The sequence below is a fragment of the Cololabis saira genome, chromosome 4 (assembly GCF_033807715.1).
Source record: "Cololabis saira isolate AMF1-May2022 chromosome 4, fColSai1.1, whole genome shotgun sequence".
NCBI lineage: Eukaryota > Metazoa > Chordata > Actinopteri > Beloniformes > Belonidae > Cololabis > Cololabis saira.
The window spans coordinates 36,204,019-36,227,016 of record NC_084590.1 but is presented as its reverse complement, the minus strand read 5'-3'; the positions used below and the strand labels follow the sequence as shown (position 1 = coordinate 36,227,016).

General features: G+C 40.9%; 1 protein-coding gene across 1 annotated transcript; it reads right to left on the bottom strand.

Moving 5' to 3' along the window:
* Window positions 1-573: 573 nt before the first annotated feature.
* Window positions 574-20,299, bottom strand: hnf1ba (HNF1 homeobox Ba). Its single transcript, XM_061719626.1, has 10 exons — window positions 19,636-20,299; window positions 17,552-17,751; window positions 17,045-17,312; window positions 16,708-16,931; window positions 10,449-10,600; window positions 9,290-9,416; window positions 9,027-9,209; window positions 6,581-6,699; window positions 5,728-5,772; window positions 574-2,253 (listed from the first exon to the last, which is right to left on the bottom strand). The coding sequence occupies exons 1-10, from the start codon at window positions 20,016-20,018 to the stop codon at window positions 2,233-2,235; spliced, it is 1,722 nt and encodes a 573-aa protein (XP_061575610.1). The 5' UTR covers window positions 20,019-20,299; the 3' UTR covers window positions 574-2,232.
* Between the last annotated feature and the right edge of the window lie 2,699 nt (window positions 20,300-22,998).

Genomic DNA, 22,998 nt, shown 5'->3' with positions numbered 1-22,998 from the left:
CATGCAATCCAGAGAAATGAAGCACGGGACGTGAGTGGAGCAACAAGTAGACTAGCTAAAAAAAAACGAAAGTTTTCATCCAAAAAGGTATCCGGTAACACCAGTGCGTTTGTTTGCTCCTGAATAACTCCCAGAATAAAGATTACTGTTATAGTATTAGTAATAACAGAACTGTCCATTCCTTCATTATCTACATCCTCTTATTTCTACGTGGGGTCACAGGGATCTGCTGGAGCCTATCCCTGCTGTCTTTAGGTGAAAGGCAGGCGGTATACCCTGGACAGGTCCCCAGCCCGCAGGTTTTTACAGTGCAGTGAGCGTCAGTCCGAGATAAAGGCTCACATGAATTGAGCCATCAACATGTCGGGTTCAGTGAACTTGCTGCTTGAAAAGAAATGTGCACTTTAGATCTATGAACTTCAAAGCGGCTATTTCGTTGTCACGCTACGACACCATGATATCTTTGCTACGGTTATAAACACAACGCTGAACTATCTTTTCTTTCTACCAGAGGAAACGTACATCTACATTTCCTAAGATTTTATGAAAAATATCCACAAGCATGTATTCATGTAGGGGAGGAGAAAAAAAGCATTTTACTTGAAATACAAATATTTTCACAGAAAAGTATAAATAATGATTTATGATTGATTTAAATTTTTATACAAAAATAATACATTAGGAGGAAAAACAAATCATGTCCAGTCACACAGGTATGATGAGTACCCTCTGATCAGATGGCAGCAGATATGCCTATAACAGTCAAAAACTACCACTCAATAACAACATAATGACCTAATATTGAACAGGACACTGGATCTGCACAGATGTGATGATTCTGTCGAGCTTTCTCATGCACAATTGGTCCCACGACCATCCAGCCATGGACTACAGCTTCTAATATATCTTTGCAGCGGCATGTTTACATACAAACTTGGAATGTGATTTGTCCAAGAAGCTAGCACATACTGTACGCCAGTGGGGGGTCATATTTGCTGTCTGAACACACCTTAATACTGTCAGCGTGGGCGTGTGTGCCCAACGCGTGCCCTCTCTGGATTCCTGCATGATTGGAGCCGCTGCCGTCCTCTTTCATGTTTGCTTGGTTTCTGAATACTTGTCGGTGTTTTCATTCTACCCAGGACGAATCTGTGTCACAATTTAAGGTGAGGAGTTATTAACAATATTTGTCCTATTTGTCACATAGCGGCAGGAAGTGGGAGACACGGAGGGAGGGCATGGCCCATTCCTGAAATTCACCTGAAACTGTGTGTCGGAAACAGTCAAGTTCGAAGCATGTGAGTCGATATTCCCTCCAACCTCCAGCAAAAACCACATTTTTGTATTTATTGCAGGTCCACATTCAAAACTATTATCCTCTGGCAGTTTTCCTGCACATCCATCCATCGTGCTTTTGTGTTATTTTTACAGGCAGCTTCAACAGTATTTAATAGTGCATATTAATTTCCAGCCTCAAGTGTGTGGTGTTTTGTGCAGATTCCAGTTATACAAAGCATTGTTTACACCCATAGACACATTGCATAGTCCTTTCAAGATTGTCAAAGTCTTTTTTCAATCACAGTATACACATTGAACAAGTTGAAATGATGAACAGACGCTCATCATTTGCGCTAATGCTAGTACAGTAAACTGAGTGTGAAAGAATAATATGGAAGACTCCTTTAAAGCCCAGTTAAAATAAAAAAAAATGCATGCACAAGATCAATAAAGGTTATTCTGATTGTTACACAGTCTGCTCATGTGCAAGTGGACAGACTTTCATCCCAGGCGTCCCTCAGCGTCCTTCAACGAATGGCTGTCACTGTGTCATATTTCCAACTTAAATCATAGTTCAAATCTTCCCAGAGCCTTCATTCAGGTCCACAGAGTTCATATTTGGTGCTTTTGTTCCTTTGTAATTTGACAACAGAGGATGACTCTTAAAAGAAGGTATGAAAATTTGAACACTGTTTTTCAAAGATTGTGCCAAATCATACATCCTTGTTCATCATTTGTGTCCCCCGTCGGCGAATCCAGGCTCCTTTTTCCACCTCGGTCCACATTTCTGTTTTGCGCCGCCTTTCCCACCGTCATCACGCCCCATGTGTTTGTTGACTGACTCATCACCCAGCACGCTGCTGCGAGCTATTAAGTGTTGTCATGGTTACCGTGGCGAGAGGGTGGAAAAATGTGCTCCTGTTGCCGGGTAGCGAGGAAGTCAGGTGGACACTCTCACCAAGCTTGAAGAGGACACTGAAAACGAAAAAGAGAGGGGAAAGTCAAGACAAAGTACCCCTGCATTACATAAAATGATAAACACAATGTGCCCGCGTATACACGTATAGCTGAAAACACTGGCAGGGTACTTCATTAAGGACACCTGGGATTTTTTATGGAATCTAATACAACAGCATGTGTCTAATTTTTTTATTTTTTTTTAGTTTTGATTTTAGCGACTTTCAGTTTTTTCCATCTGTTTCTGTTCATACATACTTTACATGTATGATGGACGCCACAGTAAACTGTGTTGGTGGCCGAGGTGCATTTAACTTGAAATATGCATTTTATTGGGCTTATATATTGAAAATGTTATGCTATAAATATAATGCACTGAATGCTGAAAAAGTTGATAGAATTAAGTCTGCAGTGCTCAGCTACAACGTTAAAGTGTTTTTTTGCATGTCGCAGGACTTAAAGAATAATAAAAGATAAAGTTCAGTAACCGGGTCATCTAGTTAGAACATTTAAATTCGGACACCTTGTTTTTGCACAAAATGAAATTTACTGATTGCTGATGCACTTAAATAAATGAAGTCTGCAGTTTGAAGTAGGTCTGGGAATAAAAGTGAGGTATCCCACCAAGCAGGGGACTGGATTTTGTGTCCTCTCTTCCATTATTTAACTGTAATTACACTTTACGTTTTGTTGTTTTATGTAGCTCTTTAGTAAGGTTTAGCACATTAGCCTTTTCCACGTGCAACACATTTCTGTTGCAGCAGGAGAAAACGATTGGCTACTGTCTAAAAGTGCAATTTCAAGAGTCCTTCAAAGTCTATTGGACCACCCTGCGTACTTTACTGTACCACCGAAGGTCTGTGGTGTTAGCATGTGACAACCTGAGTGAAAACAGGTAGTGTCTTGTAATTCAAATAGGCCGAGGGGAAACTTGTTTTCACCTACTCTTGGCTCCCTTATCAGGCTTTGGAAAGTCTGTACGGAAAAATCTGACCGATCACAGCTCTGTTTTAGAGAAAGAGCGTTCCTGTTAGACATGCATGCATATGTCCCTTCAGACAGATGGCAGTAGTGGTGGAAAAAGCTACAGGAAATGGTGCTTTTCTAGCATTTCCTTGGCAACAACTGCAAAGCACCTCAAAGAAGAAGAAGAAGAAAAATAGAGGGAGTGCACAGTGAGGGTTTTAGAGGCTGTATGCTGAAAATAGCCCACTGCTGAATGTATAAATGACACTATGAGATCCGTGCAAGTTAACCAGAATGCTAAATGTGGTTATTTCACACATATTTATGTTGATTATAATCAGAGGTGGGTAGTAACAAGTTACATTTACTCCGTTACATTTACTTGAGTAAGTTTTGGGAAATGTTGTACTTTTAGGAGTAGTTTTGAATCACTATACTTTTTACTTTTACTTGAGTAGATTTGTGAAGAAGAAACTGTTACTCTTACTCCGCTACATTAGGCTACGTTGAGCTGTTACTTTTCTTTTATCCCTTTTATCCACGTACGCATCAATCTCATCATCACTGGGTGATTCTTTGGAAAAAATGTTTGTTTTTGCATGTTTTGTCACATTTACACAGACTCAAACACACACAGTTTCTATGAGTTCATGGGCTTGTTCTAGTTCTGCCTGTGCTTAATTTATTTTTGTATTGTTATTTTATTTATTTTATTATTTATTAAAGTACTTGAATTTACTTTAAGATTATTTTAATTTAAGTTATTATTTATTTTTTATTAATTTTAATTAATTTTATTGATTTAATTTGCCTGAAGATGATTATTTTGTACTTTTGTCTGTTTGAATGGACGTGTTAAAAAAATAAATCAGACGTTACTCAACAGTTACTCAGTACATGAGTAGTTTTTTCACCAAGTACTTTTTTACTTTTACTCAAGTAATTATTTGGATGACTACTTTTTACTTCTACTTGAGTCATATTATTCTGAAGTAACAGTACTTTTACTTGAGTACAGATTTTGGCTACTCTACCCACCTCTGATTATAATATCTTAAAGTATAGTCGTACTTCAAAAAAAGTAAAAATGCAAACGCAGGACCTCTGCTTGTACTGGTACGATTACTCTGAATACGTCTTCCACCCCTCCACCTCAGTGTGCCACACCTGACCAAATACAATTCCCCATCCCTCTTCTCCTCTATCCCGCCTCTCTGTGGGTGGAGGCAGCTGACCCCGGACTGACCCTGCGGCCAGCAAACAGCTTTACCTGATAAAGGTGACCTGCAGTCATTAGACAGCGAGGTCTGAGCAGAGGTGAGTGCTCAGCAGACTCAGGTATTATGGTGGTCTCTTGGTAAACAGCCGGTGTTATAAAGCCTGAACATGCCCTCGTGATCGCGTGCCCCCTTTAAGAGCCGTACTGATAAGAAAATACCTGGCTTTTGAGCAAGTTACTTACTAAATAAAAGAGTTTAGGAAATGCTACACAATAATGTTGTGACCAGAATACAGAAACTCTCAGATAGTAATTTTGTAAATTAACTGATGAGCATGAAAGTAACTTTTTTGTGATACTTTTTACCTCCTTTCATGAATTTAACTGTGATTACTTTAATATAGACTATATATACTATATTTTTAGGTAGATTGAATCTGTTTTTTTCTTAAACCCAAATAAATATTACATTTTCATACATTTTTATTTATCATATCTTAGAGTATTTAGCATCTAACTATAAGTTATTAAATTCGACTAGAAGACGCACATTATTTTAACCTGCACTTGCTTTTTCTGCCCTTATACGGCACCAGCACACTTCCAGCAGTGGTGGCAGCCTGACATGAGACCCTGAACGTTTTTTAGTTTTTTTTTTAGTTTTGTGTCACCTCCTCCACGCCACAGAGGATACACACCGCTCTCAGCTGCCATCCCATCAGCCCATTGGGGAGGCAACAGCGGCTCACGGTACAAGCACGCTGTCTCAGCGTGGGAAATTGAGCGTGTGAAAGCACCGTGGACAACATTTCAGGCTAGAGCGATCACGGAGGGGAGGGAGAAGTAGGAAAGAGGAAGAGGTGTAATTACCAGAAAGTAAGAAAAAAAGAAAGAAAAAGGGCCCTCCGCCTCTACCCCCGGCTCATCTCATGTGCAGCCTCACTGTAGCATGGAGGAAAGCAGCAGCGCACGGGACCTGAGAACTTTGATTAACAGGTCTCATTTCCTGATCGCAGAGATGACTCTCACCAAAGAGATGAAAGTGAGAGAGGGAGCATTAATCAAGAGGCGTTCAGGCCGAGGGAACACGTGATTGATTAGACAGCTGTTCCAGAGGAAATAGGAAACGTGAGGAGTGCCCTATCCATACATCCATCTCATCTGTTTGTCTGAAAGTGTTTGAACACCAGCACCAAACAAGAGGTAAAAGGATGAGCGTGCACATCTGCGTCTGACTTCAATGATTAGGCTTGTGTGCAATTTCACTCACTCTATCTACACGACTGAACTAATAAAGTTGTATTTACCCAAGAGAGACCCCCAAGTTGCACCATCTTGTTTACGGGAGCATCCTAACATGACAGGAATCAAACAAGTCAACACACAATCATAACACGCACACACACAATTTGCTGTAGTGATGTAATTCCTGCTGCTTGTGTGTGCTTCGATTGTGTTGTTCCAGAGTATGTGTGAAAGATTTATGTGTATAAAAAGAAAATGGCTGGACTATTGAAATTACAAATTACAACACAATTACCGTATTTTCTGGACTATAAGCTGCACCTGTATATAAGCCGCATCCGCTCTATTTATAAAAAAAGATATGCAAGCCGCAAATATTTATGTTGTTAGATTAGACATTTACTACATGTACAGAACCATTTTGAACTGTAAATGATGTACATGTTTGTACCTAAATAGATCTTTTCCTAACAGTGTCTTTTAACACGGCAGCAACTTTGCTGATTAAAACTGGACAGAACCAAGAGAAAATAACCAGTATTTATTTATCTATTTATCTGTTTGAAATCTGCTTCTACCTACTTCTATCTGCTAAAGAATAAGTAGCGTATTCTTCTTTGCATTTATTTTGTCTTAGTTTTTATTCTAATTCCGGTTAGAGCGCCCGAGCGGTGGAAGAAAAATCCACAGAATAGCTGCACCTTTGTATAAGCCGCATGGTTCAAAACCTATGAAAAAAGTAGCGGCTTATAGTCCAGAAAATACGGTACTTAGCAGAGACGTCAGGAATTGAATGTTGATTCTCATGCACAAACCCCCCACAATTACTTGAGCTAGATTCTCTAACAGCAGGCAGAGAGCGGTCACCTCTGCTGAGGTTTAAGAGACGCGCTGTGGTGCAGGATGAGGACTCACCGTCTTGCCCGAGGACATGGAACTGAGAGTGCTGAGGCTGTTGCCATCCGTGACCACCATGGCCGAGGGGAAACGTGACGGGTGGGAGTATTGCGGGGGTTCTTGTTTGTGGGAATACACTACAAGAGGACATAGAGGAGATCATTATAGTCAAACAACGGAAGTTAATAAAGCAGAGATGATTGATGAAGAGCATTTGTCATTTTCTGTTTTTAAAGTTGAAATTAGTTGTACAAAATGCACCTTATGCTGAAATCTGGGAAATAAAGTTTGATCCACGAGATCAAAGATCACGTGGTCACAGTAAGCTTGGATTTTCCCCCTTAGTGATGTCACTGATACAAAAGTCCACCCTCACCCTGAAGTCAACACGATGAAGTTGGACCTTTCTGGACGTGGCCTCATTCAACCCTTCTGCTTTAATATGACATCACAAACATGACACTTTCTCTTGCTGTAGATACAAATGAGACATGTAAAAGATGGAATCTTTACTATGTCCGAATTGTGAATACTGTGAACATATTTATAAAAACTCCATCTTATGTTCTTTAATGTCTACAATTTGGGAGCTACTTTAAATATTTCATGTCCCAAATAGACAGGATTCTGCTATTTATTTATTTATTTTTGGCATTTCTTCTTCTTGGTTCCAGTTTCATTGAGGCCACACTCCTAAAAAGGTTTAGTTTGTAGCTCTGCTGTCTGATTAAAAACTGAAAGAGTTGGAGGTGTGCTGAGGCAAATTAGTCACATTAGCCTAGGCATCATCCCATTGTTTCTCATGTTGATATCAGGAGTAGGGATGGGCGGTATGGACCAAAAAATGTATCACGATCATTTCTGGTATTTATCCCAATTTCTTTCTTTCTTTCTTTCTTTCTTTCTTTCTTTCTTTCTTTCTTTCTTTCTTTCTTTCTTTCTTTCTTGCTCATTTCTTTCTTTCTTTCTTTATTTCTTTCTTGCTCATTTCTTTCTTTCTTTCTTTCTTTCTTTCTTTCTTTCTTTCTTCCTTTCTGGCTCATTTCTTTCTTTCTTTCTTGCTCATTTCTTTCTTTCTTTCTTTCTTTCTTTCTTTCTTTCTTTCTTTCTTTCTTTCTTCCTTTCTGGCTCATTTCTTTCCTTCCTTTCTTTCTTTCTTTCTTTCTTTCTTTCTTTCTTTCTTTCTTTCTGTCTGTCTTTCCTTCCTTTCTTTCTTTCTTTCTTGCTCATTTCTTTCCTTTCTTTCTGTCTTTCTTTCTGTCTTTCTTTCTTTCTTTCTTTCTTTCTTTCTTTCTTCCTTCCTTTCTGGCTCATTTCTTTCTTTCTTTCTTTCTTTCTTTCTTTCTTCCTTTCTGGCTCATTTCTTTCTTTCTTTCTTTCTTTCTTTCTTTCTTTCTTTCTTTCTTTCTTTCTTTCTGTCTTTCCTTCCTTTCTTTCTTTCTTTCTTGCTCATTTCTTTCCTTTCTTTGTCTTTCTTTCTGTCTTTCTTTCTTTCTTTCTTTCTTTCTTTCTTTCTTTCTTCCTTTCTTGCTCATTTCTTTCTTTCTTTCTTTCTTTCTTTCTTTCTTTCTTTCTTTCTTTCTTCCTTTCTGGCTCATTTCTTTCTTTCTTTCTTTCTTTCTTGCTCATTTCTTTCTTTCTTTCTTTCTTTCTTTCTTTCTTTCTTTCTTTCTTTCTTTCTTTCTTTCTTTCTTTCTTTCTTTCTTCCTTTCTGGCTCATTTCTTTCTTTCTTTCTTTCTTTCTTTCTTTCTTTCTTTCTTGCTCATTTCTTTCTTTCTTGCTCATTTCTTTCTTTCAGGCTAATTTCTTTCCTTTCTTTCTGTCTTTCTTTCTTTCAGGCTCATTTCTTTCCTTCCTTCCTTCCTTCCTTCCTTCCTTTCTTTCTTTCTTTCTTTCTTTCTGTCTTTCTTTCTGTCTTTCCTTCCTTTCTTTCTTTCTTTCTTTCTTTCTTTCTTTCTTTCTTTCTTGCTCATTTCTTTCTTTCTGTCTTTCTTTCTGTCTTTCTTTCTTTCTTCCCTTCCTTTCTTTCTTTCTTTCTTTCAGGCTCATTTCTTTCCTTCCTTCCTTTCTTTCCTTCCTTTCTGTCTTTCTTTCTTTCTTTCTTTCTTTCTTTCTTTCTTTCTTTCTTTCTTTCTTTCTTTCTTTCTTTCTTTCCTTCCTTTCTTTCTTTCTTTCTTTCTTTCTTTCTTTCTTTCTTTCTTTCTTTCTTTCTCATTTCCTCAATTTATTGTTTTTACCGCGAGATGACAAATTCTTACCGTGGGGAATTTTTTGGACGGTTTATCGTGAACGGTAAAATATCACCCATTCCTAATCAGGAGGTAAGAAAAGTCTGGACCACGAACGAGGCGCTTCTGTAGTACAGCGTTGCTTACTTTGGTGCATGTTTCGGGTATTTGTAACTAAACAGACCTTTTAAAAGCACAATCATACAGTACAACAGTAGATTTATGAGTTACTGACTATGTGAGTGTGTGACGGTTGCCATGAAGGGCTGCTGGCTCATCTGGCTGGGAGACTGCTGCATCAGGCTCTGCTGGTGGGGACTGTGGAGCTGCTGGGAAAACTGCACCGGCTGCAGCGCCGCGAGGCTGCCCGCCACGCTGTTGATCACCGGGACCGTCTGAGACTGTGACGAGTTTAAACCTGCCAAATCACCAGAGGATGGGTTAGCCGGCGTAGAATAAATACAAGTATTTGGTCGTACGGAGGGAGATTGGACTCACTCTGTGCTATGGCCATGACTCCAGACAGAGGCATGATGAGGTTTTGCGTCTGCTGGTGGCTGTGATGGGTACTGTGGATGTTTGTCAACGTGCTGACTGGAGGAAGTCCTCCACCTGAACCAGAAATCTATGGGGCAGATAAGGGAAATGAAATGGCAGGACTGTTTTATTGCCGTACTGTTTGATTTCAGCCGAACACAACACTCAAAGCTACAACAGCGTGAGCATCTGCTGTGTAAATTCACGCTCAAAGTGAAACAGATGTTGACTGCTAAACAAACAGCAGACATACATGTTGACTTAGTTCAGATTCTTTTGTACAGTGCTGCTCTTGTGCAACTCTACTCATACCAGCAAATACTGATAAGGAAAAAATGTAAAGAAAATTTCATACAAAGGTGTCACAGAGGAGACAATGTGAGTTTCTCTCTCTCGCTCATACACACACACACACACACAACTGGATTATCCCTCCTTGATGTGACTGGATATACTATTTTAGATCCCACTGCCTCACCAGATCATGTGCAGATAAAAAACTGACAAATGTGTTTTTCTGCAAAGCACCGTCTGTCTTCCTTTCACACAACACCTAACACTGAAGTTAGAGCAAAGTCTCAAACGTGATAATATTTTCCTCACATTAAAAATAAAATAAACCGTTAACATAGATCAATGTGGTATAACATGACAATTTGAAAGATGTTGTATTTGGACTGTTGATTAAACATCAAACATCAGAAGTACTTTTGTACTACAATGCAACGAGCCCATGCAAAGATTTCCTGGTTACTGATCAAATATTGGATTAGACCAAAGGGGAGAAGTACTGTAGATGCAGAAGAAGAAACAAAACAATCAAGCAAAATCAAACACTGGCGTCATTTCTCTGGCAGACCAGGCGACGCTCCACCTTCGGCTCGTCTTTGCTTGGCATTTAATCAATAGGAACAGAATGTTTCCTTGTCGGGTTTATTGGCTGAGCGGCGAACATGCACGGTGCACCCTGGTAAATGCTGCCTGCCAGCTGAGCTCCACCTCCCGAACAGAGCAGCACAATGTGCTAATTGTTGCCAGTGGTACGAGGGGTTAAGGATCCCTGCTTTGCACATTTACACTAAAGCCTTCGTCTTATCTGATATGAGACGTGTTCACTCACCATTTTGGCATCAGGTGACAGTAGACTGTGACTGTGGTCCAGTCCTCCTGGAGACACCTGCAGCACTGATTGGCTGGTCGCCATGGCGTTGCTGCCGTGGTGACTGATGGAGGTGGAGGAAGTGACCTCACCGGGGCCCTGGCTGTATCGCACTGAGAAAAGAGAAAAACCCACACAAAGTCCGCTGGTTAGTCTCTGGGCTGCTGTGTGTTACAGCTGTCACAGGTACGGAGGGCAGAGAATCAGCGGCGCAGGCAACGCCACTCTCACCCCAGCCAACCAGACCTCACCTCCTCTTCTGCACAGACAGGGGAGGAAAAGGGCAAACAAACACACACTGACCCGTCCACTGCTGCTATCTGCGCAGCTCAGCCAAGGCCGTTCACTATGTACACACGCTCACCAACTCACAACAGCACAACTCCCAGCAGACTCTCTGATCAGCACACAAACGCTGCTGATGATCCACCTAATTACGTCAGTGTGAAGGTTCACCGGGACTGGAAGAAGTACTCAGATTATTCCAAGTAAAGTCCTCAGCTGCAAGGAAAAGTCTTGCATTTCGAACCGAAGCAAAAGTATTATTAGTAAAAGTACTCAAACTGCACTGCCGTTTTGTGAACTACATATGAAGAGTAACTATGAAAAAAATTGAGGTAAAAAGAGGAGATGAAAGAGAAAGAAAATTAAAATGCCAGCTGCACAAACTTCAGCGCTGTTCCTCTAATCGTCTAATCTTTTTGGGATTTTCGAATAAGAAACTACTCGAAAAGACGGTTGCAAGAGAGAAACAGGTGCATAACAAGTTCAGTACTCCAGTTTGCTTATTGGTGAAGGATCACCAAAACCCAATATAGAGATCTAGATCTACTGCATTACCCAAATAATCATAACCCTTCTGCAAAAAATTATGTTGCAAAAAATACTATAGGAAAATTACAATCAAAAACATTTGAGGTTATTTAGTTTAAAAGTCCATGAATTACTTTCGGAAAAAAAAAGAACATTTGAATTTCCCATCAATTATTTTACGTCGGGCTTCACAGGGTATTTATATTCACTGACGGAGCACCAACAAAACCTAAGTTGGTATCATTATTTAATCCCACGTCTAGACCACTTCTTGCCTCTCGCCTGAGGCCCAGAGGAATGCTTAACCCCTCCCACGGCTGACAATCAAATGCCTGTTTGCTGATGCAGGACCCCTCTGATATGAACAGAGTAAACATTACACAATTACAAGCAATGTCAAACACATTCTTATCCTGTGGGCTCAGCCTCACACGGACACGGAGGGCGCCCCTCCCTCAGTGACAGTGCAGAGACAGACTCTGTTTGCTCTCAGATCTCCCATCTTCCCCGGGCCCTCCGGCCCTGACCCAGGTGTGACAGCGTGAGCGCCCGGCAGAAGCAGGGCTGACATGACAGCAGGTATTGATATACAGCCGTTTTGAGATAAAAACAGGGAGAGGCACTGACACAAAAGGTGAGCAATGAGAGGAGCATTGATTTCTTAATGAATGCTGCGGGAAACTGGAGCAGCATGTGCACATCTATATGTTTAGCCTGCTTCAGTCTCACAGTTCTGCAAAAAGCTGCTCTTGGTCCCGTTTCAGTTCCAGTGCAAGGGGGGAAATGACCAAACAAAAGCATCTCGCAACTTCAAAAACTGATAAATGTTTTAGTTTTGGTACAAATTAAACATTTATTGTTGATGACTAACTGAATTCCTTCCTGTTTGTGGTCTTTATGTTATTAACCTCACAGTTTTAAGTGCTTTGTTTCCCATTTAGAAGATAAACACAATAGTGCTAAACCTTCCAATTACCTATTGGGAAAAAACAAACATATTTGAACAAGTCTGTTTCCAGTAATGTTCAGCAGTTGCTTTGAATACTGATACTGCAACCCCGCAGTACCATATTTCATCCTCTAAAGTAGCTGTCCTCCATTTTGTGCAGCCAACAGACTTCATATTGTCTCCTGCAACATACTATCAACCCCACAACAGCCCGCCGTGCCTTGTAAACACTGCCGCCGAACAATAAACCACTCCATTGGACTCATGACCCCCATTGCTACACAATAGAGGAGGACTCATAAAAAGTCAGTTATCTCAGAGCTTGGCGACCTCTTTAAGTGTTGCAGGGAGAAAAGGATGCTATTCAGTCCAGTTGTGCTCCTTCGGCTTTGGCAGGAATTCTAGCTGCAGGGAAGCTCAAAGTCAGGAGGATGTCCGTCATCCAAAGTCAGAAAGCAGCTGGATTTCTAATCATTATAATTCTCTTAAAGGTTTACAATCTCACCTAAAAAATTGTGCAGAAGTAAAATGTTGCTTTTGGTGTGATAGTACAATCAAAAAAGGAAAAAAAGAGAAGAAAAAACTGAGGTATGCTCACTGAAAGCAGGGGGAGGGCGAGAACCTCGGAAGGGGAGTGGCTGCAGGGATCTTCAGCTGGTTTAAAGGTTTCCAGCTCCCTGTGTGACCCATGTTATATCAAAGCCTACCTTCCCAACCCCAGGCAGTGCCCATTGTAGAGCAGATGCATATGACAGACCTCCTGGGTCTCTGCAGGACGTATCAGTTCACCTCATTGTGGCCCTCTGGGAGACAGCAGAGGAAAGTGCAGAGCTAGGCCATCTTTTCTGTGTGACTGTCTCTTTTTCAAGTTGGCCTGAGGTGACTGAGCAGCACAATCCACACACACACACACACACACACACACACACACACACACACACACACACACACACACACACACACACACACACACACACACACACACACGCTACTGTATCTGATCTGGAACTTCTGAGTCTGCAGCTTTGGTAATGTGTAGAACAATGCAGCTCTGCTTACGCAGCATGTTTTAGTTTTACCGTGCTTTCAGTTTCTAACTTCTAACTTACAAAACTTGATTAGAAACAAATGCCCTCTTGTCAAAGTCCTAATAAAATGTCTTTTTAAAAACTGGAAAAAAAAAGTAAAATGATCTGCTGAAAAAAAGCCTCCAATCCTCTAAATTATAAATAAATAATAAAGTATCACAAAATTGCTGTTAATGTGCAAAACATGAGCCGCCTCTGTGGCTCTCAAATTAAACTCACTTCATCTGCTTCATACATAAACCGGTGTTTAGATTTTAAAGAGACGCAATATGAATCTGAAAGGTCGTCAAACGTGTTGTTTTCTTACACTTAATAATTTTCTTTTAAGATATATGAGACACCGGGCCCTGGATAGCTCAGTGGGTTGAGCGGGAGCCATTTACAGAGGTTGTCGTCCTCATAGCGGCGGCGCAGGCTCGAGTCCCGGCCTGACGCTCTTTACTGAGATACAAATTAGCTCATTGAGTTGCGACGTAAAAGTGTAAAGAAAAAAAAAAGGGAAGGAATTCCAATCACACAAGCACACGTGCGAGGAGCCGTAATAATGTATCCAGGGACAATCAAACATCCCGGGATTTTAGATACATATTCATGAACTTCACAGGCCTAATACTGGGGACACTTGTCCTCCCTGGAGCTGCATCAGAGGCCAAACACTACCATGATGGAAACGGGTGCAGCATTTCTTTTTCTGCTCCAACAGATTTGGTATATTTCACACATTTCTAGAGCACTTTCCATAGCAACAGGCACACTGGTAAAAGTTTAAATTTAATACATTTTCTCATTTTATCAGCATAATTTTACTCCCCTCAATCTATTTTCCTTAGAAATCAAAGCTGTTCACTTTGGCTCTGCAGCGTTGGAGCAGTCACTGAATACGTTTGAGGATTTAAATATGTACGTATATAAAATGGATTTGATAAGATCGGTTGAAGTTATCGGCACAAACGCAGGGTTGATACTCCACAGGTGCCCGTTTTATTTGCTGAAGGTGAAAAAGTAAAAAAGTCACCATCAAAACTGCACGTCACACTGTTTGACTGTCTATCCAGTTGTGACCAACTGATCAGCGAAGCAAAACAGAATCAATAAAAACTCCCTGAGTGAGAGGAGAGTGTTTGAAATGACCCAGCAGTGACCTCTCACGTATGACTGAAGGTGAAGCAGTGGTTTAAGAGGGGCAGGAGGGGGCGTGTTACGGCATTTTTTTTCTAAAGGCAAAGAAGGGGTGATCAGTCCTGTCTGGGCAGAAAAGATCCAATACCCCAGTGGACAGCTCCTGCTGCTCCAAGTCTGCGCCCGGGCCTCAGCGGCAATACTGACGCCCTTAAAGGTGGAGGAGGAGGGGGTCCTTTAAAACCAGTCCTCCTTCGGGCCCAGCAGAGATAAATGAACCTAGGTTACAGTCACTGCAGTCTTCTAATACGCCACGGACAATGGGAGCTCCTGCTGGGGCAGAGTATAGTGAGTAGAGGGCAGAGAAGCCCCTTATCAAAGGCCTGGGAGATGTAGTAGCAAAGGATTTTAATTGTCCATTAAGCATGCATAATACAGGCCGTGCCCTAGCAACGCAATGAGACGCCCTGCTGGGATATTATTGTCAGGTCAGGGACGACACTGAAAAACAGCTGATGCTGTCGGCAGGATGCCAGCGGGACACCTTGTAAGAACCCAGCTGAGGGTTTTTGGGGGGAGTTTTTCCGCCAAAGCGCTCCCTTCTGCTGCCGGAGCCTCACTGCTGACCCCTCGGTACGTTTCCAATCCTGTCAGGTGTTCTGACCAACAACCACAACAGCAAACACACACACACACACTAGGGATGGGCGGTATGGACTAAAAAATGTATCACGATTATTTCTGGCATTTATCCCGATAACAATAAAAATGACGATAAAAAAATACCAATTCAACTCCACCTTTTTAACTATGAATCTATCTCACTCTCAGATCCACCATGTTTGTTACACAAAAACTTATCAACGGGAATTTATCTTTCTTTCTTTCTTTCTTTCTTTCTTTCTTTCTTTCTTTCTTTCTTTCTTTCTTCCTTCCTTCTTTTTTCCCCTTCCTTCCTTCTTTCCTCCTGCTCTCTCCTTCCTTCTTCCCTTCCTCTTTTCTCCCTTCCTTCCTCCTTTCCTTGTTTTCTCCCTTCCTTCTCCCCTTTCCTTCCTTCCTTCCTTCCTTCCTTCCTTCCTTCCTTCCTTCCTTCCTTCCTTCCTTCCTTCCTTCCTTCCTTCCTTCCTTCCTTCCTTCCTTCCTTCCTTCTTTTTTCCCCTTCCTTCCTTCTTTCCTCCTGCTCTCTCCTTCCTTCTTCCCTTCCTCTTTTCTCCCTTCCTTCCTTGTTTCCTTGTTTCCTTCCTTCCTTCCTTCCTTCCTTCCTTCCTTCCTTCCTTCCTTCCTTCCTTCCTTCCTTCCTTCCTTCCTTCCAAAAATCAGCTTTACACAAAAACATCATCAACGGGAATTTATCGTTTTTACCGCGACATGACAAATTCTTATCGTGAGGAATTATTTTGACGGTATATCGTGAACGGTAAAATATCGCCCATTCCTAACACACACACACACACACACAAAAAAAAACTAAAACAGACATTCCACAAGTGGGACCAGTTTATCCAAAAGGGCAAGCCAGGGCAAACGATTTGTTTTCCCTTCAATGGTGGCCTCATGTTCGTACACGAGAGAACAACAATGGCTTCTGAGCGAGTCTCTTAATTCACAGATTTATGGAGGGGGGAGTGATGGTACGGAGAATAAAGCTCCCCTGAGTGCCTATCAGCTTTGTTTTTATGTTGCGTATACGCCAGGTAGACTCAGACAATACTAATTACTCTGAACGCAAACATGGGGTCAGGGTGAAATGTTCGGAGCATTAATGAACAGCGTCTCCCTGTTAAGGCGCCTGTCATTAGCGAGCTGTATGGGAGGAGGAAATGTAGAAATGACGGCATTACGTCGGGGTGCTCTGGATGTGTCTGTCCCCCCTCCCTGACCCTGGCCTGACCCTGGCCTGTCACAGGATTGCTGCCCTTTGTGTCATTCCTCTCCATGCTGACTTTGGAGTGGAGATTGCAGGTACAATGTGGATTGTTCTCAGTGTGTTTTCAAAGATCAGAATAACAATGGCATTTGCTCAGCTCACTCACTCATGCTCATTGATCACTTGTCCTCTGTTTCTCTGCCTCCCTGATCACATCAACGCTGCCTTGAATCTTTTTTCTGACACAAGTTTCACTCTTCAGAAAGCGGAAGCTCGAATTTAGCAGTAAACGGACGCCAACGATTAGCTCATAATTGAGACGACAACAGCCACAATAGGAACAGAAATCTCTCATCCACACAGCCACACCACCTGACGTCTTACTGGGAGGGGAGGCGCTGGTCTGGGGATGATGCGGCGAGCTGTGCGAAAGCAGCGGGTTGAGTCCATGTGTCGGTACTGTGATGGCGTCCATGGCCAACTTCTGCCTGAAGGCTTCCTCTTTACGCCGGTTAGCGAACCAGTTATAAACTCGCACTTCAGTGACCAGATTAGAGCCAAGGCCCTGGGCTTTTGAAGGGGAGACGCCTCTCTGAAGACATTCAGCTCTGCGTGAAAAAAGTTCAAAAGTGAAAATATGGAGGTTAGAACTTTTGGGGTGGACGTAGATATATATATATATATATTAGGCAGTTTACAACTGCGTGTCATGCTTGCCAACCTGTTGCACTCCTCCACCAGCGCCTCCCTCTCCTCCTTGCTGGGATTCTTCTGCCGTTCGTAGGCCTGGTAAAGGATTTGCTGGGACGCAGGCCCCCACTTGAAACGGTTGCGTCTCATTTTCTTACTGGAGGGTTCGCTGCCGAGCTCGTCCCCGGGCTGGCCCATGGTCTGACCAGACGGGTTGAACTCGGGGTAAAAAAATGCTGGATCCTGATTGCCCTTGTCAGACATATTTCCAACTGAACCGTTTGTTGCTTGGTTGAATTCTGAAAAGCAAGATAAGAAAATCCATGACGGAATTGAACACATTATGTTTTTTTCTTTTCTCAATTTATGTTTTTCTATCACACTAGAAGTCATTGCTTTCCTGCATGTGTCTGTTATTCACCACAATAGGGAAACTGGATATGCCTGCACGTTTGAAACCCAAATAAAGCAGCACACTGTTGTCAGCTACACATTACAGGCCGAGGCCAACCTGTGAGAAACTCAAATATTAACTTACGTCGTAGAATTTCCCGCTGTTTCCTGACATACCAGGTGTAGAGGGCCGCTCGCTTCTGTGTTTTCATGGGCGTGCCCTTGTTGAGGTGCTGGGAGAGGTGAGACTGGTTCAGCCCCGTGACGTCCACCACCTCTCGTTGGGGGATGTTGTGCTGCTGCATGTAACCTTTGATCATGCGGGCAGCTCGCCATGGATCCTCTCTGGGTTCAGGCAAAACACAGGCACAGAAAACAGAGATTATTTCAACACTGAACGACATTTAAAAAGAAGGAAGTAAAGCAGCAAAAAGAAGCCAGAATTGGCCAAATTAAACAGCTGGAAGAAAAAAAAACTTTTTATTTATGTCTTGCATAAAATGACGATGAATGATAAAGCAAGAGAAAATATTTTTGTAATTATATCAAAATAAAAACTCTAAATCACAGCTATCTGTCTGACTTTTAACGTTTTCCACGGCCTTGATTTATGAAGATAATGAGCCCCCTCACAGCCAGCCCATTTATCACTGCATCCATTCAACATGCTGTAAATATTTTCAAAGACTTGTTCAATTGGACTGAAGCTCGTTCATGGAAGCTGAGAAAGCTGCGCTTACGTTCTGTCTGAAAAAACAACAGATTTCAGCTTTAAAAGAGTTGCATAAAACAGGAGAAAAATCTTAGACCTATTTATAAGTAGAATTAAATAAAATCAAGCTGATGATGCCCTACTAGAAAGAAATATGTGGAAAATTTTCAGCAAATACCTAACATTTTCTGTAATATTGAAAAATAGTTTAAAAAAGTTCTTCTTTAAAAATCTGATATGAGAGAACAATTTTAGAGCAGACTATAAAAAATATATATACACTCCATAATTACTTTTGAGGTATTTAATTATAATGTCAAATTGAAAAATAAAACAGAGAGAGCTTATTTTTTAACAAACTTTGTTAACTTGTAAACATATGGAGTTAATAAATGACGCATTTAAAAACTGCAAGAGCTTACCTGCTGGTTTAGCCTCCTAACGGGGCAGATTTTTTTTATGTTCATTTTCCGTCGTAGGATTAAACAATAAGAAACACTCGCATCTAACTCGAAGTCTTACCCTGCAAACAGAGATCAGCGGCTGCAGATACACGGACATCAGTAATTATAGCAAACCTACACATGTCTGTTTGTTTTGGAGAATGTGGAGGCCTGCAACTAAGTGTGCAGGTTAAGTGGGAGATGTTAGTTTATAACTTTTGACAATGAATAACCAGATCTCCATTCACTCTAATCACACGCCACTGTGTATCTTCCAGTTGATGATTTATAGAATAAAATTAATAATAACTTAACTACACGTGGGTTAGTTTTGATATTCTTCCGGTCCTGTTAGCGGAGGATGGACCCTCAAATATTTAGTTTTGCGATGACAAGTATAATTTGAGTGGAGATGATTAGAAATAAATAGGTTGGTGATGGGATATTTTTTCAATTATTATTATTATTATTATTATTATTATTATTATTATTATTATTATTATTATTATTATTATTATTATTATTATTATTATTACCCCGTGGCCCTGCACAGGATATAACGGGAATAGAAACTAGTAATAATGGATGGAATATTATTATTATTATTATTATTATTATTATTATTATTATTATTATTATTATTATTATTATTATTATTATTATTATTATTATTACTGGCAATAGTTGATTTGCTGATTTCTCTTTTTTTCTTCTTTTGTTTGTTTTGTATTCTTTTATCGTTGAAAGGAACAGTATTGGCTGGTTAATAATAAATAGAAAGCTGATATTTTGAAAAAGGTAAAGAAATAATCTCCTAATCCATGTGGATAATTAGTAACTAGAACCTTAAAACCAGCGCGTGGCGCGTTATTTTAAATCAGTAAACAGAAAGAAGGCCGTAATAGTCCCTCGCAAGACTTTTAACATCGGATTTCTTTTTATCAGGAGCTCTACTTCAACATAAAAAAAACGGAAATGAGTTATAATAACTCGTAATAAAAATATAAAAATAAAAAAACAATACCTTTTCGCCTCTGTATTTATTTTCCAAACTTTTTTTAAAAGGGCACTCACGCCAGCATGCGGTCCACCTCGGCGCGCTGCTCCGCCGCCTCCTCGGTGTTGAGCGACTGCAGCTCCTTCAGGATCTGCGGGGTGTCGAAGTCGTCCCCGTCCTCGGAGCCCTCGTCCCCGGACAGCTTGCCCTTGGCGTGGCCGTTGGTGAGCGTGTGGAACACGGGCTTGGTGTCCGCGTCCGCGCCGCCCAGCTTGGCCGGAGGAGGAGCGGCGGGCGACAGCGGCAGCCGCTCCAGCTTCACCCCGAAGCCCGGCGGGCCCGGCGGGTCCATGTCGTCCAGGGCCTGGATCAACACGTCTCTGGTAACTCCCGAGTCCAGCAGGGCGCTGAGCAGCTCCTGCTGCAGGGATGTCAGCTTCGAGACCATTTTAGAGAACATTAAAAAAATTTAAAAAAAAATAGCCTACAACATAGGCACTGCTGCTGGAGGGAAAGGGAGGATGGAAGGGAATGATGATGATGGGGAAGAAAAAATACAATTCCTGTCTTCCTCTCGGGTCCAGGGCTGTGGGGGAGTTTTCAGCTCACTTACACCTGTTCCGATAAAGCTGTGTCACTTCCCTGTTGAAGGGGAGGATGGAGCTACTTACTTTGCCATGATGCTTTCCGAGAGCAGGGGAATATAAAACATGGTAATGAGTGGGCCGGCTGATGGCAGCCTTATGTAAATCCACGGAATAAGTCCTGCTCTGAGCAGAGGTAGACGTGTTTACACTGCTGCACTGCTGCTTTTATTGGCTCCTCTTATCAGCAAAACTTTCATGGACTTCGAACTCTGTTGTATATGCCATAAAGTCTTTTTTTTTTTTAAAGAAGAAGAAGAAGGTCAGTTGCACACATTCACTGCTTTCATTCCTCATGTAAGGCCATGGGGATTAGAAAAGTCTGGGAGAAGATAGCTATTTTTATGGAATGTCAATGCACACTTTTAAAAGAGATAAGTAGGCTAAAGTGACCTAATCATACACATGATGCCATTAGTCTAATTAGTTTTGGTCAGATATTCTCATAAAAGGACGCAATGATAGGACTTATATTGTCTATTTACCTTTATTTAACCATACCGCGTATATTACATATAGATAATCACTTCTTAAATATGTTGAAATTAAAGCGTCACATGGAAAGCTTTAGAAAAAATAAATAGCTACCCTTTTTTTATTAAAAAATAAAAAAAATCATAGTCACAAACTAACACAAGTTTCATTATTTTGTGTGTTGACGCAACACGTCATTATTTTGCGCATTCTTATGTCGTACAGGAACCAAAACGCCTCTTGACTTATGAAAAAAACATTACATTGAAAAAATTATACTTATTTATTTATTTAACCATTGGTATAATGTCTTTGAAGAATTAAGACACCAACACTTAATCATTAATGATTAGGCTGGACGGAAACTAATCGGGATCAAAGTCTAATTACCTTTTTTCCATCCAAGTATTCTGTAAGCACCAAAAAATAGCTATTAAAAACTGAAATGAGCGGTCCTCTGCGGACTCTCTCACTAGACGTCCCAGGCAGGACTTACTGGAGGATGAAGGCGTCCAGTGTTATTCACAAGTTCAAGCGAAACCCGCGGAAAAGTGCAGAAACACGTCTCAAAATAAGACAGCCTTATATGATCCCTTTCATTTGAAATGGCACAATACAGAATGTGGATGGTAATTGACTGGAATTAAAGTTGCATCTTTGCTAAATCAGATTCCTGTGCTTTACATGTGGACTCATATTTATCTGCTAATATGAGATTCTCATAAAAAAATCCAAAACGTCCCTGTTTATCACAGTGATCAAGGCATTTTTTAAACATGAAGATGGGGATGACTGGCAAGTGTAGAAAATGCTCATATTAGAAGAAAAAGTTCAAATTAAAATTATTTTTACAAAGGTCAACAGCAGTGATTATAAAACTGTATGTTGGACCTCAGTGGGGACTGATACACCTCAGTAACTACAAAAGCTTGTTGGGGCTGGCTTATTTAGAGGAATTTGTGTGTCAGCGGGAATGCAGATGAAGTAACTTAAGCAACTGTATTTCTCAGACAATGTTTCTACACTCAATCTTTGCAAGTGACACTGAAGCTGTGTCATAAGAATACCGTTACATACTGCAATAAAAATACCTAGTTTGACTGCATTTGTATTATTTTTTACTTCTACTGGACAGACTGTAACATGTGAAGTGATGTTACTTTATTTCATTATAACATGCAATTCATGTTTTGAGTTCTGGTCAAATATCATGAATGCTGCTTTACCAGAAAATTATGATAAAGTAAGACATAAGAAGCAGGAAAAGTTCAGCTTAGCAAGGCTTAAGAGACTGCATTTTCTCTAAAATTGATGAACACTACATTTTGTAGTTTATATGTATGGTTTATTTTCCTTGTACATCATATATTGATATTATAATTGTGCATGGAGACACCAGCAAGATTAACTCACTGATTTCCCTGTTGGTTCATAGCAGTTTCCTTTACTTGGAGTCCCAAAACTGACATAACAACTACAACACTGGTAATAGCCCCCATATTTTCAAAAATGTCTTCTCTGTCCCATATTTGAGGAAAATAAATGAAAAAAATGTCACAACTCAGCACATGATAAAAAGCACACTTTCATGAGAAAATAGTGCTTTTAAAAAAAAAAAGTTATTTCCTTGGGAACCAACTCAAAGCAGAAAGGAGCATGACCTCTGCTCACACACAAAACACATAAACGCAGAAGGATAATACGATGGTTTACAGCAAGATTCTCAGCCAATTATTGGTCAGACATAATCCTTTAGTGTAGTATCAATGTGGTTGATCATTAGTAATACTCCGGATTGCCCTAAACTTATTCGACATCGTAATGCTGTGAGACTTTATATGGGTGGCTGTGCTGAAAACCAGTGTGATGACACTCATGTAACTGAATATAAGGGCTAAAAGTTACAGTACAGGAAGAGATAAATCACCATAAAGCTTAATCAGGTCATGGAGAATACGCTGCAGAGAGCTGCAGACGCAGGTAAGGCCTCTGCAGGAATGCTGATTGCTTTACGACGCTCGTGCTGGATGGAACTTTTTGTTCCAGCGAGACCTCATCGTTGGTTCTCTCACCTGCTGCCGATGCGTCACCACACAGATGACAATATTCACTTATCTACTACTGTTGCATGATGCTTTCTGTGAGGTGCACACCTCAGCTGAGACGCCCTTCGTACGAGCCGCTGTATTATATGGGTGACATTAATAACCCAGAGAAAACAGATAGTTGCAGGCTTTCTGCAGCTCTGTCACGTCCACTGACAAGTTAATGATTCAAATGTTAGGTTTTTTTTAGTTTGTTTTGCCTTTTTTTTTTGTAGAT